The 16836-nt window shown below is 40.0% G+C and overlaps 1 protein-coding gene across 2 annotated transcripts; it reads left to right on the top strand.

The window, feature by feature from the left end:
• The first annotated feature begins 347 nt into the window (after positions 1 to 347).
• Positions 348 to 15886, top strand: rhot1b (ras homolog family member T1). Of its 2 annotated transcripts, XM_028594916.1 has the most exons (20): positions 348 to 724; positions 1653 to 1711; positions 1884 to 1965; positions 2118 to 2161; positions 2257 to 2310; positions 2475 to 2527; positions 2980 to 3088; positions 4470 to 4571; positions 4755 to 4853; positions 5165 to 5273; positions 5377 to 5497; positions 6006 to 6090; positions 6704 to 6849; positions 7504 to 7604; positions 7946 to 8076; positions 8307 to 8390; positions 9927 to 10049; positions 10129 to 10331; positions 13897 to 14019; positions 14766 to 15886. In XM_028594916.1, exons 1-20 carry the CDS (start codon positions 688 to 690, stop codon positions 14881 to 14883), a joined length of 1983 nt encoding a protein of 660 aa, XP_028450717.1. In that variant the 5' UTR covers positions 348 to 687; the 3' UTR covers positions 14884 to 15886. The 2 variants fall into 2 exon arrangements, with proteins under 2 accessions (XP_028450717.1, XP_028450724.1); XM_028594923.1 differs by lacking the exon at positions 13897 to 14019.
• The last annotated feature ends 950 nt before the right edge of the window (positions 15887 to 16836 follow it).

The raw sequence follows: 16836 nt of genomic DNA, 5'->3' as shown, positions 1-16836 counted from the left end.
ATACTTTTGCACTTTTAATTCTTGAATCTTGAATAGGACAGTATTGTACAATGCTACTTATAACAAACTATATATATAACGAAATAAACTAAATATTTAATAAAATAAATTGAATAACTAAATAAATAGACTAAATAAATAGACAAACTAGACATAAACTAAAAATAAAGTTATGATAAATGTACAACCGTGTCTAGGGCACAATTACATATGCACAAGAGGTAGAAAAGACGAAGAAACGTCAATGCTATGATATATCAACAAAACAGTTCAATGCTTAAAACACTCCTAGCTACATTAGTGGCTGTTTGTACGTGATTCAATATACGATCTTTGCTCGTCCTCACTGTCATGAGGGGCGTGGCGGAAAGCACGCATGCTAGCGCCCGCTAATGCTCTTCAAGTTTGTGCGAAGGGCTGGCTGTGGTTGAATACAGCAGCAGCACTGTCTGACTGACTGAGTCTCGCAGGTGGAATATATAGTAAAAACACCGTTTTAATATTCCCGGAGATATAACAATTGTCGATTATCTTTTCTGAACCAGTGTAAACCGGAGCTGTCATGCAAACATAGCCGTTAGCAAGCGAGCCAGGCCGAGGAGAGCTGGCTAGTTGTATCCTTCATCCAGACAGGAGCATAAATGTTTCACACAAGCCAGTTTACCGAGTTTGTCGACGCTGAAGACGATGCGCAAGGACGTGAGAATATTATTAGTGGGGGAGCGTAAGTAAAGCTATAAAACTGTGATATTTAACGTAACTTACAGTGTGTTGGTCAGCAGCGATTGGCTGCAGTGTCAGCCTTTAGTGTACACTTTGCACTGATGCTACCAGCAGGGCATCATCATCATCTCATGATGATGGTGTTCATTCAGTCCATTCATCCTTTCTGTCTAACTTCTGATCTGTTTTGTGTTATTGCTGCATACATCTGCTGTAGCTTTTTGAAACAGTATACATTTGTATGTCTCCATTACACAACTAACCTCAGTATTTCCATTGTATGTTAGTGGACATAGAACAGATAAAGGTTGCTCACTTTAAATCTCAACCTATAGAAATATATAGTATTTTACAACTGTGCCAACTTCTGCCTATGGTAGTTTTCTCTAGTCATTGAATTCATAGAATTTCTGGGATTATTTTGGGAAGTAAACTCCAGACAGAGAATTTTATTCTATCTTTCCACCTTCTTCACACTGACTATTTTTTCCACAGGAAGCCCAGCTGTTTTGGGAATTATGTTGTTTTCACACTGTTCACACACACATTAACAGAACAGTTAGGAATACATTTAGTCTTTTATTGAAGGTCTCTGGCTTACTAATAAATAGGAAGCCATTGTAAAGACCAGTAGTTTTAAAACCGAGGCCAGGATGAAAGCTTCAATTCATAGATTGTACACCCATAAAAAATTGCCCTGTGGTGTTTGTGATGTCAGTAGTGTGATATCTGTGTCCCAGTCACATGGCCCGGATAGCTTGTTAACGTTATTTTCATCTTAAATTAATAAATGATGTCCCCCCACAGTTAAAATATTAATATGAATTGTAATGAGTTGTAAGCAAATGTGGTTGAGTATCTGCTAAGATCTACCAAATAATCAGTCTCATTTATACTTTCGCTCCTCTTCTCTCTTCCTCCGTCGACAGCCAAAGTGGGGAAGACGTCTCTCATCATGTCCCTGGTCAGTGAGGAGTTCCCAAATGTGGTACGGATAAGTGATTATTATGTCAGATGTTTGATACTTTGATGATGCCTCTGTGCCTCGAATATCTAATATTTGTGGAGTTTAACATTATTGATTTAACCATATTATTGGAGCCCTGTAACTAGTTGTAAACATGTATGTGTAAGTGAGAGCCATGTTGCGTTCATCCTAGGTTCCCTACCGAGCTGAGGAAATTACCATACCTGCAGATGTCACACCAGAGAGAGTTCCCACACACATTGTGGACTATTCAGGTAATGGCCCATTCTTTGTTTTTAGATTTACCTGCATTAAGTTGTGGTGACATTTGTTGTAAAATCATAAATATCACCTTTTCTGCCTGCAAATTGAGAAAGAAGAACTATTTCATGGTATTAACTGTAGTACACTTGTTTTTCTCCTACAGAGGCAGAGCAGACAGATGAGCAGTTGTTTCAGGAGATCTCCAAGGTCAGTCAGTGCATTATGCTTTCCTTTTTAGTGCTCTGTTAAGTACTGAGTTCAGGTATAAGCCTAAAATGGATCTGTGTTGGTCTCTTTCCTAGGCAAATGTGATTTGCATTGTCTACTCTGTCAACAACAAGAAGTCCATAGAAAAGGTGAGCTACCTCTGTGGCTAGGATTTCCATAATTGGTTTGTGTTGCAGTTAAACAGTAAAACGTGTGAGGCTGTCAGTGTGACACTCGTAAATTAGAAGTTGTCTCTCAAAATGGTGATGATCTTTTACATTTTTATCTTTTTTCTACCTTTTGTTTTCCATAGGTGACGAGCCACTGGATCCCCCTCATTACTGAGAACACAGACAAGGACAGCAGGTGTGAACTTGTATGGAAATAGGTCAGAGTTTTCTTTGTCAGCTCAGTTTTGGACAATGAAATATGGGGCGAATAGGGTGCTTGTTTCTTCATTTCTCAATGAGCACAACAGGCTCCTAATGCACCATCAACCTAATGGAAAGTCTGCAAAAGACCATTTTCTGTAGCAATAGGCCAGTCATGGAATCTTTCTACAAGTTGTTGAAGTGATGACCTACAATCACATGGTGGAAATGCTTTTATGTAAGCAGAGAGCTGAACTGGAAAGCAACATTTCATATGAACAGATAGCCTTATTCTCAATTTGCGTTTTGATTTTCACTGTTAATTGAGTCAGTGCTTTTCTGGGAAGGAACATATATTAAAGGGAAAGTACTCTTTTGCCTAAAAATGTATAGTTTATCTTTGTATTAGGGTTAATACAATGCTGTGTTTGTAATTTATGTGTCCAGGGTTCCTCTGATTCTGGTGGGAAACAAGTCGGACCTGGTGGAACACAGCAGCATGGAGACCATACTGCCCATTATGAACCGGCACAGTGAGATAGAGACTTGTGTTGAGGTATGGAGTGACAGATCTGTTCACTGTTTGCACTGTTTCTGAACAGTAAACAAATAAAGTGAATGCTGTGAGAGTGCTGATCTGTTTTAATTTGCCATACAAATACTTCCCTATTCAAGTAATGCAGTAGCAATGCTATTGTTCCAGACAGCAGTTGTGTTGCTACGTACACAAGATCACAAGGGACATAAACACAAATGGAAATCAATATCTTATTCTATTGTCATTAACTGTTGGGGGAAACTTTGTTTAGGAGCCAAGAGGAACAGGATTGTTTTTAGTTAACATCCAGACATCGTTTTTTTACTTTATTGGCGGTTCTTTTAATGGTTTTACCAGCAGAGTGAAGACACTTAAGTTGATGTAAAAACATTAAAATCTCAATAAATACATTTAAATAGTTTTCACACGATGACAATATAGAAACAGAATGTTTGCAGAATAGAACTGGCCCAAATTAAGAATGTTATTGTCATTTACTGTGACCTCTATTTGTAAACCCTTCACAATCTTTGCTGTTACATGTTTATGATCCTCACTATCAACCAAACGTAACACCAAGTTCTACAATACAGTATATCGATTTGTCAGATATGCGATTTTAAACTTGTAGAAATGCCGAAATGGAAGTCTGTAGCCTAGGGATAATCTTGTCAATTGTATCGATTGTTGCCTTAGTTCGTATATATTAACCCTAATTGACCCTTTTGTCAATAGTATTGCTATTGCTGCCCTTTTTTTTATACTTTCCATGATGGACTCTATTTGTTTTGCATATGTTTACTATAAACAGTGTTTACAATAAGATCACCCAATTTTGTACCAGAGGATTTGATACTTGACACCGGCCATGAGCTTAACTCAAACCCACAACATGAGGACTGCTGTATCTAAGCACGGTGAAGAAGCTCCTAATGGTTGAGAAGTCAGCTGTTTGTGCTGAGTTCACTCTTTTCCTCCTCCTGTGTTTTAACACGGAGTACTGTCTCCTAGCTGGCAGCGCCTGTGTTTCTTCAGACTGGTTAATTAAACCAGGCGTGTCACTCAGACAGATCCTGTGTGTTAATACCCTGTCTGGCCCTGACTTAGCTCCCGCACACACATACATTATATACAGGAATATATACACACACACACACACACACACACACACACACACACACACACACACACACACACACACACACACACACACACACAGGTACGTAAACAGGGAAGGCCCCACTTTGCCATGATACTGTATTTTCACAGGGTTGCAAAGACATTAAGGTGTTTTATATGCAACAAAGCTGTATACAGGGTGTTTTTATATCATATTGAAAAAAAGTATACGTATGTATGCATAACCAAACTCTGTCCTTCCTTTTTTCATTGTTTACAGTGTTCAGCAAAGAACCTGAAGAACATCTCAGAGCTGTTCTACTACGCCCAAAAGGCAGTTCTGCACCCCACAGGTCCTCTTTACTGTCCAGATAAAAAAGATGTAAGAGCAAAAATATACTGTGTGACTTCTGCACCACTGTTTTTTTGATGTGCAGTGGTTGTCAGCTAAAAACCTTACATTCGAGAGAGTTATGTAATGCAGTATTAAACGGAATTTTAGCAGAAGATGAATTACAAAGTAGTTGCGTTTAAGTAACTTTTGATTTGCCTTTTGGATTCCCAGATGAAGCCACTGTGTGTCAAAGCCCTGACTCGAATCTTCAAAGTGTCTGACCTGGACAATGATGGGATTCTCAATGATAACGAGCTCAACTTCTTCCAGGTAAGTCAACTGATGATGTTGTTGTAACAATAGGTTTATCACGGCGACCTCAAGCTCACCCGGTAGAGCGTGCGCCCCATGTAGATTGAGTACTTGGCAGCGATTGGGGTTAGCATCCGACACGCAGCCCTTTGCTGCGAGTCATTCCCCCCCCCCTTTCCTGTCTACCTGTACTATCTAATAAAAATGCAGAAAGGCCAGACAACAATCTTTAAGATTAAAAAGGGGTTTATCAAAAGCTACTATTTGCACAGGACTTTTCTTTGGCTGCTTTTGACAACAATGACGTTTTTGTCCGATTGCTCACACAGCGGACGTGCTTTAACACCCCACTAGAGTCTCAGGCGTTGGAGGATGTAAAAAATGTGGTGAGGAAGAATTTGAATGACGGAGTGCGTGACAACGGACTCACTCTGCAAGGTAGACATGGATGGACTGGCTTCCTCCTTGTGTTGACATACACACACATATCATATATTATTCCTGACTGTGTTTTTCGGTATTTCTGTGATATCCTCTCCAGGCTTCCTCTTCCTCCACACCCTGTTCATACAGCGAGGGCGCCATGAAACAACGTGGACAGTGCTAAGGAGGTTTGGGTACGACGATGACCTGGAGTTAAATCAGGACTATCTCTTTCCTCCGTGAGTCCCAGTCTTCATTTCTTTAGACACCCACCACCATCTGCATCCTGTGCGCATGCCTTTATAAAAGCCTCATTATTTCCCTCACTGTGTGTGATGGACACAAGTATTTGTGCTCGTTTTAGGATAATACTTTATTTTCTTCAAACATAATGTTACCTTTTATGGTTAAATTTAAACAAAAATAAAGGTGTAGCAACAACTGTCTTTCACTTTTGGTGCCTGTTCTCATTTTTACCAAACTGTCAGTGCTGTTAAACCCTTGAATTAGATACTAGATTCAGTACTTTACATTCATGTTATTACCAAGGAAGGATTAATAGGTAGATTGAATATGCACATTTTCACAACACCTACTAAAATGTCTACTGAGGACTACTGAGCCACTTTTATAAGTAAATTGTAATATTTATCCTCTTATTTATTCTTTTGTAGTAATGTTTTCTGTTTATCACATGTTCTGCTCATTGACTATAACATTTACTTTTAAACATTACAATGTCTTTAGGTTGAAACTTCCTCCAGACTGCACCACAGAGCTCAACCATAATGCCTACCTCTTCCTCCAGAGCGTCTTTGACAAACATGACAAGGTATAATCCTGTAAACCTGGTTCTGTATTTACTTTACCCTCTGCCCTGGAGAGGCTTTTACAGAAAGCTGCTCAGTACGGAACACCGCACAAAACCAAACAGCCAGCGCTGACCACCTGCTGAGGCGTGATTTAAACATCTTGTCACTGAGGAGAGATTGACAGGAGAATTAGCCGAGAGGTTAGACTGGAAGTCAAAGAGTAAAAGTGCCAGCTTGTACCATGATCTGCTTTTTGTCGTAGTGATTAGTGTCCTACTGTGAATTTATGCTTCAGTCATTACATTACATTACATGTCATTTAGCTGACGCTTTTATCCAAAGTGACTTACAATTTCTATGTATGTCAGAGGTTGCACGCCTCTGGAGCAACTAGGGGTTAAGTGTCTTGCTCAGGGACACGTTGGTTGATGTATCGCAGTGGGAATCGAACCCGGGTCTCCCACACCAAAGGCATGTCTCAAATCCACTGCGCCATCAAAACCCATGTTTTGTTTTCTCAGGTAGAAATGACAAACAGCAAACTAAGTGAAATATTTCCTTCTTCAAGCACCATTTTCTATAGGTTACCGTAGTTCACCGTCCTGAACAGTAACCAACCTTTGTGTCTATCAGGACCGTGACTGTGCCTTGTCACCAGAGGAGATGAGGGACCTGTTTGATGTTTTTCCCTACATGCCCTGGGGTCCAGATGTCAATAACACAGTTTGCACTAATGACCAGGGCTGGATCACCTACCAGGGATATCTCTCCCAGTGGACGTAAGTGGTGATTATGTAAAGGTTCTGTACTCGACATTCAGAACATTAAAGCTATAGTGCATAGTTCCTGTCGCCCCCATGAGGAATTCTAAGTAATGACAGCAACACTGTTGGCCCGCCCCCTCCATGCGGTTGCTAGTAGCCAAAGAGGAGAACACGGAGAATTAAAAAAACATGATGGAAGAGGTAATTATCTTCACTCGAACTTCTGCGTGGGAATTTCACCGGACGCCACAATCTTTTGAACATAGAGAGAGAGTTGTGTGGAGCTGGTAGTCTTAATTAGCTTTGTAGCAACTCATTTGGCAATGGCTTGAATGTAACAATGTTTATTAATCAAAAGGTTACGCACTAGAGCTTTAATATAGCAGCAAACAAATATTTGATATGTAAAGATAGTGGAGTAATGGTGTCCTGAGCAAACAATGAAGTCACACTCCCTCTTTTTTTTGTTATGTTGTGTGCACGTGGCCGTGACAAAATTATTTCAAAAATTGGGGAACAGCCCACTATTTGTTTCAGTATTTCAAATACAGCCCCTCTAGGTTAAAGCGTAACTCTAGGCAAAATGCAACCTAGGGTGTTTTTGTACCCGAGTCAAAAAAATATCTGTCACATTGGTTTCTCTTTTGGCTTCAACTTACATTTGTTCAGGTTAACAACGTATCTGGATGTCCAACGATGCCTGGAGTATTTGGGTTACCTCGGTTACTCAATCATTGCTGAGCAGGAGTCCCAAGCAGCAGGGATTACAGGTGAATGAAACCATCACATCTGCTTCTACATATTCATATTAAATCACAAGTTGTAGATCCGTATAAAAGTTTGTTGTAATATCACAAATATAGACCTATACATTCATAGATTAATGTTTAAACATTAGTATTATTCAGCGTCCTGAACTGATCGAAGTTGCTTTATACATCGTTGAACTACTCAACAGTCAGTAATCCCATCAGTAAATCAACACCATACAACACTAACTTTTGGACAGTTGAAGCAGCAGTTCAATCTTCATGTTGTCGCTGACTGACTGCAGGCACGTGTTGTCTGAACTGATGCTCTGATACCCGTGTATGGTTTGCCCCCTCTGCAGTGACGAGAGATAAGAAGATCGACCTGCAGAAGAAGCAGACGCAGCGCAGCGTCTTCCGCTGTAATGTCTTTGGAGACATTGGCAGCGGCAAGAGCAGCTTCCTCCAAGCCTTCCTGGGTAGAAACCTCCTGGTAAACAAAAATAAGCACCAGTAACCATTACCATTGTAATGCATACTTAGCTCAGATATTTCACAATGTGCCAGATTTAAATTAAACCTATTACACTTGTTATTATCACAACACACTTCTCATTCTTGCATATATGGGATCGTATCATTATAGACCAACTTGCTTTCAATCATAGTTTACAGTTTCATGTCCTGATCTGCTTTTACATGATGTTTCTTCTCTTCTCTCAGTGTCAAAAAACGATTAGAGAGGAACACAGATCCTACTATGCCATCAGCACAACCTATGTTTACGGCCAGGAGAAATACCTTCTTGTGAGTTTCAAAGATTTCTCTACTATTACTTGAATTACTATAATTATTTTTTGCAGTTATGACTTGTGTTTAAATAACGTTTTTTTTTTTTTTTTTTCAATAATTCTAATAATAATAATTGACAAATTGTGTGTGTGTATTTTTACCATAATATTTTATTCTATTCATATAAAAGACATGATTTAAATTTATACCTACCACTATTACGAGGTTGTCAACTGTGAACTGTGAATTAGCCTAGCCTGAGGTCGGCTGTGCTTACATGTACCTGGCTGTTTATATAAGCTTCTTATCATGTTCACCCAATGCTTTTGTCAAGCAAGCCTTTCTACTTGCTTAACAAAAGCATTTGCATTGCACCACTCACTTGTAACAGCACATGCAAAGCCTATAATGCTAGCCATATTTTAACATAGTATTAGTTTGTACAGGCACTTAATACATCAACTGCACTCTTTTTTTTTTTTTTTTTTTTTTTTTTTGTCGGCACTTGTTTGTCTTTGAAAAAGGTTTCTTACACAGGCACTCCCTCTGTGCTGGTAACCACAAGGAAACACCTTGCAGCACAGTGACTCTGTTTCTGATGGCACTCCTAGGCAATTTGAGCACAAATGTGGTGGTAATGCTCCTGTGTGGTTCAGTCTTCAGCCACTGTGACTAGGCCTGTCACGATAACAAATATTGCTGGACGATAAATTGTCATTCCGAGACCATTTTCATCTAATATAATGATAATGGCATAATAATGCAAGTACATCTTTTCAAAGATCAATACACTTTTATTTCTAAAGAATATTTGGGGCGGCCTCTAGCTCACCCAGTAAGAGCATTTGCCCCATGTTGGCTGAGTCCTGCGCGGGGTTCGAATCCGACCTGCTGCCCTTTGCTGCGTGTCATTCCCCATCTCTTTCCCACTTTCATACCTATCCACTGTCTAATAAAGGGAAAAGCCCCAAAAAATTAATAAAAAAAAAAAAGAATAGTTAACACTGGAACTGCAAGACATTTTAGATATCCACAATATGCCTATGATCTCAAGGAAAACAAACAAGCATGCAAATGGAAATCATCGTGGCCGGAAAAATTATCGAGCTCATTTTTTTTTATCGTGCGATTAATTGATTTATTGACTATTGCGACAGGCCTAACTGTGACTGCGTCAGTAAAACAGCAGCATGTGCTTCTCTTCATTGAACATCCTTAACAGAAGACTGCTTTGTTTAAGTACATTTAATTTCTGACAAGATATTATGAAATCCGCAGTAATCCATATAATTTCATCCAAGTCAACAGTATGCACTCTCAACTGTGATTGCTGACTAAGCTACACTGTTGTCCCCATGGTCGAGAGAAAAAAGACAAACCTGCAGTTCTTTCCACCATCCATTAATGCCAGAAAAGGATGGCTGTAGTAAACCAGGTCACTACAGCTGGCCACAGTAATGCAGAGAATATTGGCAACTATCTAGCATGGGACTCATGTTGGAACTCCGCAATGTTGTTCTAACTCTCTCCCCTCCTCTCCTCCTCTATCAGCTTCATGAAGTGTTCCCGGACTTTGACTATCTGTCTGATGCTGATCTGGCCTGTGACATTGTCTGCCTGGTCTATGATGTCGGCAACCCTTACTCCTTTGAATACTGCACCAAAGTCTTCAAGGTAAAAGGGTGTAACTGCATTATTGTTAAAAGACAAATAACATCTGAACTCATTCATCGCCCTCTCTTTCCCTCCTCAGCAATACTTCGTGGACAGCAAGATTCCATGTATGATGATAGCAGCGAAGTCCGACCTGCCAGAGGTCAAACAGATCTACGGCTGCAGTCCTCTGGAGTTCTGTAGGCGGCACAAGATGCCACCTCCCCAGTCCTTCACATGTAACACTGCAGCAGCACCCAGCAGAGACATCTACACCAAACTTACCACTATGGCCATGCACCCGTAAGTATGGAGACACTTGATCTAGATTTGTTAAACTTTTTGCACATAGGTGCCCCAAATGGTAGTAGAGTTAACTAATTTTAAGAACTTTATTACTAAAGGTTGTTTTATGCTTTGAGTCAAATCGACGGCGTACCCCCGCAGACCCCTCTGCGTCGCCGCAAACCCCTCTCCGAGCCCTCTGCCGTCGGGCAGTTGTGCTAAAGTTTGCTTGCTAACATAACATAAACTCTCTCTCTCTCTCTCTCTCTCTCTCTCTCTCTCTCTCTCTCTCTCTCTCTCTCTCTCTCTCTCTCTCTCTCTCTCTCTCTCAAGAAATGTGTATTTGGAGCTGAAATTCATACCCACCCAGCTCCTGTTGACTTGTTTTTAAGCAAAGGAAGTTGTCTATTTCTTAATGAAAGCAAACAACAACTAAAGTTTAGCCATTCTCTGTTTATCTCAGGATATGGCAGATTACAGAAGGCCTATGTTTTATAATTGGGGGGATGGATATTACAGCTGAAGACAGGAAAGGGGGAAGAGAGAGGAGGGATGACATGCAGCAAAGGGCCGCGGGTCAGAATCAAACCCTGGTCGCTGTGGTAAGGACTGAGCCTTAGTACATGGGGCGCATGATCAACCAGGTGATCTAACTGGGCACCCCAGGGTTGTCTTTCAATCTAAGGTTTTAATTTGTATTTCCTTAACACTGTGAGATTCATTTCTGCAGTTGGGTCATATTTGGCAGTGAATCCTGTGTGAAACAGGTAGAATAGATGGATGCCTTTTCTTTCTTTTGCAGTCCACCTTATCTGTTAGTTTACAAAGCCCTACTGTGTGTTATGTCTGTGACTTTACTCCACGCCTCAGGATAAACCCGCTCCTACTCTCTGCAGGTGTCAGTATCAGACGTGATGTACTTCAGTCTAAAATAATGCACTTCACTGCTCTCTGAACATGTTGCTTTCAAGTCTGATGCTACAGGGATTTGCACTGTGGGTAAATGGGTTTCCCTGCTGAGCAGTAATGTTGATCTCTCCCAGAAGCTCACACTCCTGCAGTCAGTCAGTGTGCTGTCAACACACAGTGCCTGTCTGCACGTCACACATTACATAATGACATACAGCAAACCAGCCCTAATTGAATCCACAGCCTAGACAACTACTATTCTAAGATTCAGAATATACTTTAGTTTAAACTAGAGATGGCCCGATATCATTTTTTGCTTCTTAATAACAATTCCGATACCGAGTACCGGTCCGATAGCAGTGTGTCATATATTTTATCATGTTTCAACAACTGTATACTACTATCCCTGTATGGATGTGATATGATTTCTATCTTTGTTGTCTGTCTGGCTCAGGTTAAACTCTTTGTGAAACATGAACAAACACAAACAATGACTACTACTAAAACTACTTTAACGTAGATTTTCTTTAGGGCTTTATTACGTGGTATCGGATCGGTGCATAATCTCCAGTACTACCCTAACATCTCTAGTTTAAACAAATATTTTTATTACATCCTTCTGTGGGAAAAGTTTTTTTTACTGTTTAAGCAGTGTCATAATTTCTGACAGGATCACAACAATAATGAGTTTGAGTCCACATAACATAAGAATGTGCTATAATCAATTTATAGAATTCATAGAAAAGATTGCATTTAGTTAATTAAAAAAACTATTCAACAGCGATTGATTCTGAATACTGTCTCTTGAGAATAATCCAGAGATTAGATCAAATGAGTGTACTTGAGTCCTTTTTCCAAATAGTTGGATAATCCCATCTCATCGATAGATCTCATTTGAGTAAGGTTTATCTGTTTTCATTATCATTCATGTATTCTGTCATCTTAGGCGATGAGCCACACTCAACTACTTATTTCATAGTGGTGGTATCTTTTAACTCTATCTTCTTCCTCTTGTGTGTTTTATGTATATACAGTGGGGGAAATAAGTATTTGACCCCTTGCTGATTTTGCAGGTTTGCCCACTTACAAAGAATGCAAAAATCTACAATTTTAATCATATGTACATTCTAACAGTGAAAGACAGAATCCCAAAGAAAATTCCAGAAAATCACATCATATGAATTTATTAAAATTGATAACCATCTGATGAGGAAAAACAAGTATTTGACCCCCTGGACAAACAGCATGTTAATATTTTGTAGAAAAGCCATTATTGGCCAGCACAGATGTCAAACGGTTTTTATAGTTGGTGACAAGGTTTGTGCACATTTCGGCAGGGATGTTGGCCCACTCCTCCCTGCAGACAGCCTCCAAATCATTCAGGTTCCGAGGTTGTCGCCTGGCAACTCAATTTTAAGCTCCCTCCAAAGATTTTCAATCGAATTCAGGTCTGGAGACTGGCTAGGCCACTCCAGAACCTTGATGTGCTTCTTCTTCAGCCACTCTTTTGTTGCTTTGGCGGTGTGCTTAGGGTCGTTGTCGTGCTGAAACACCCATCCTCGACCCATCTTCAGCTCTCTCACTGAGGGAAGGACATGTCGGTCCAGAATTCCACGATACATGGCCCCGTCCCATCCTCCCCTCAATACGATGGAGTTGTCCCGTCCCCTTGGCTGAAAAGCACCCCAAAGCATGATGTTGCCACCACCATGCTTGACGGTGGGGATGGTGTTCTTTGGGTTGTACTCTGTGTTCTTTGCCCTCCAAACACGACAAGTTGAAAAGTTCTATTTTGGTCTCATCTGACCACATCACCTTCTTCCAGGCCTCTTCTGAGTCGTCCAGGTGGTGAATGGCGAACTTCATGCGGGCCTGTACATGTTTCTTCTTGAGCAGGGGGACCTTGCGTGCGCTGCAGGATTTCAACCCATGACGGCGTAGTGTGTTACCAACCGCTTTTTTTTGTAACTGTGGTCCCAGCTGCCTTCAGTTGATTCATCAGTTCCCCCTTGTGGTTTTGGGATGATTCCTCACCGTTCGCATGATCAGGGACACCCCACGAGGCAAGATCTTGTGTGGAGGCCCAGACCGAGGGAGGTTGGCGGTGGTGTGGTGCTTCTTCCATTTCCTGATAACTGCACCGACAGTTGATCTTTTCTCTCAAGTTGCTTTCCGATTCTCTTGTAGCCCATCCCAGCCTTGTGCAGATCAACAATCTTGTCCCTGATGTCCGTAGAAAGCTCTTTGGTCTTGCCCATGGTGGTGAAGTTGGATGATGGTTGTTTGGGTGTTGACAGGTGTCTTTTATACAGGTAACGAGGTGAGGCAGGTGTATTTGATGTAGATAATTGGTTCGGATTGGGGCTGTGTCTTAAAGAAAGACTAACTGGCTTGTAGGAGCCAGAATACTTGCTGTTTGTCCAGGGGGTCAAATACTTGTTTTTCCTCATCAGATGGTTATCAATTTTAATAAATTCATATGATGTGATTTTCTGGAATTTTCTTTGGGATTCTGTCTTTCACTGTTAGAATGTACATATGATTAAAATTGTAGATTTTTGCATTCTTTGTAAGTTGGCAAACCTGCAAAATCAGCAAGGGGTCAAATACTTATTTCCCCCACTGTATATATAAACTGCGTGTTGGTGTTTGTCTTCCCAATATCTCTCCTCAGCCACGCCCGGCTGCGCTGCATGTGCACTTGTAACCGGTGCACCTTCTGCTTGTGTCAAAACTTCCTCAACTCTGAGCTGCTGCAGACGGTCAGGGCCAAACTCTACGCTGTTGTACTCATAAGGTTCTTTTTACCTTTTACAACCCTCTCTTTACCTCTGCTCACTTCTCAGATTTGTCGCCATCGTCACCTCAAGCTCGTCCCGTTTATTTTTCCTCATTTTTTGCTTGCCATCTTTGTGCCAAGTTGTTGTATTTTATGCAACGATTTCCCAGAAATTAGAATAGAATAAAAGTGTGTATCACTCACATTTTCTACATCATCGTTTCCTGCCACAATTTATTCTTACCCCTTGTTTCATGCTGTCAGAGTCCTTTTTGAGTTTGTCATTTTCTATCTAAAAAAACCTCACTCTTCATTTTCTGTCTACCTTCTTTGATATTGCTTGTGAGCTTCCTGTACAACAGTAGGATTTAAAGCCTTTCCTTTTCTATTTTGATCTCAGTCCCATTGTCATTCAGTTAGAGTCAACTTCCTTGTTGTCATCTTGTTTGCTCATGTCACTGTGCCTCAGCCGTCTCATCTAACAGAGATGTCATAGCTAATTTCTTGTCTTGTTGTCTTATGTCATAACTATAATCCTGCACATCCCTCATCTGTTTGGCTGGCTTTTTCTTCAGCATATTCAGTATAACCATGTTTCTATATCCCTGTTCTGTCATTTCATCCATATTTTCTTAGTTTCATGTTATTTATTTTCACATCATCCTTCTCAGGAACACCCCATCTCTTTACTCTTTACTGTCCTTCCCTTCACCCTGTCTCTGTATTGATCTCTCTCTCTGGGCCTACTTCTCTCTGTTTAACAGACATGTGAGCCAAGCGGACCTGAAGAGCTCGACCTTCTGGCTGAAAGCGAGTGTCGGGGCCACGGTGTTTGCCGTGCTGGGCTTCGCCATGTACAGAGTGCTGCTCAAACCACGGTGATCCTCGGGCACCTGGGTCCAACCCTCTTCACCCCATGGTACATATAGAGCTATTTTGACCAGTCACACCATTAGGCTCTCCCACTTGCATTTAGTAAATTAAAATCTATTTCAAATCTGTCGTGGTTTTGTTTTGGCAGGAAAGAAAAATGTATGAAAGCTTACCTTCGCATTTTTGCATTTTCATTCCACTGTAAATTGCAAGTTTTTGCAAAGTACTATATCTATATTTATATAAAAAATGAGAATGAGGGTAAGCCACTGATGAGCCAAAGTGAGTAACAAGTGAGTTATATATATATATATATATATATAGCTATTTTTGGTTGCTTGCTGTAAGTTGTGATAGGGATTGTGATATGTCAATAACACTGATGCTTTTATTAGACTGAACAATATGTATATAGTGTATATAATATAGTAGACTGTACATTTGTTTGTCATTGTCTAACTCACACACACAATACTGAATGCAAGGGTATTAGCTTAACAGTCTGGTTATGAACTCACACAAACATTAGCATTGATATTCACATTGACAGAAATTGGTTTGACTTTTAGGGCCAAACGCTTGGATGCAAACTTTTCTAATGTTTGTACATTTCAGCAGGTCAGTGTTTGATCAGTGGATGTGAATATGGGTCTGCTGCTCTCTCTCGTGTGTTACTGTGTTAAGATATTTGAAAACACTTTACAGTCACTCTGTACATTTTGAATTTGCATGCTTCAGAATTTCTGACCACATTCCAGTGTTTTTAAGACTTACTGTACAACCTTCTCCACATTGCTTTCCATCATCCGGTCGAGTCATAGTAAAGTTTGACAGTCATTTGACCCTTGTTGTGATTCCCAGTCACCTCTCCTGATCGCAGAAGATGCAATAATGTGGCCCCAGATGTTGATTTCCATGCAATTGCAACTGCTTGCCACAATGTACGGTTTGATGTATTCACTTAGCCATGCCTTTCCAAAAGTTTACAATAAATAAATCTCTCTGTTACATCTGTTGTAATGTAATTTATTTTCAGTTTCTAAGAGATTTGAAGATTTTGCCAACTAATGGCAAGCTTTTGTGTGAATGAATTACGGTAATTTGATTCTTTTGTGTATTTCTGAACAGCTGTGGGGCAGTGACGGATCATGGTTGCTTGTAATGAATATGATGCAGACAGTATTCAATTATTGTAAAAGAAAGGTCAATTATTTGTGACCATCAGAGCTTCTTTATTATGCTTTTGTTTATGATATTCCACCACATCAACTTTTATTTTGTCATGTTCTGACAAGATAATAATAATAATAATAATAATAATAATACATTTTATTTATATAGTGCTTTACATGGTACTCAAATACACTTTACAGTAAAACCAGCACATTAAAAACTGACTTATATAGTAAGTTCAGACTAAGGAAGCATGTAATGATTTGAGATATGACAACATGATTTACTAAGACACAAGAGGGCAGCATTGCTTAAAAGAATAATTCACGAGTGGCTATCAGGAGTGAAGGTGAAGGGAGTCTTGTCAGTATACAGGAAGAGCTGCATCAGGAATAACTTGGAGAAATATCAGACATTTATGGCTCAAATATATAGAATCATTATCTTATTGCATTATTGTTCCAGCACAACAAAGCTATGATCAAGCTATCACCTCAACTTACAAAACCTATTTTCCTCCTAAACAAATAGGCCTTCTCTCTCCAAATGCCTCTCATTAAGTAAAGTAAAATACAATTTATTAACTGCTCATTCATCTTATCCCTCTATAATTTAACAGCACCCTTGTGTTATCGCAGTTGGTTTTTGGTATTGGGCTAATCATTGATTTAACCTACATGGTTGTGGGGATGGCATTCAAAACATGTTTAAATTCACACAGAATATCAAGTCATGTAGGTGATTTAAAAATGAAATTTGGTACACCTTCAATCCCAGTATCTGTTTTAC

The sequence above is a fragment of the Perca flavescens genome, chromosome 2 (assembly GCF_004354835.1).
Source record: "Perca flavescens isolate YP-PL-M2 chromosome 2, PFLA_1.0, whole genome shotgun sequence".
Taxonomy (NCBI): Eukaryota; Metazoa; Chordata; class Actinopteri; order Perciformes; family Percidae; genus Perca; species Perca flavescens.
The sequence above is the reverse complement of the archived record's forward strand: the minus strand, read 5'-3'. Positions and strand labels throughout refer to the sequence as shown.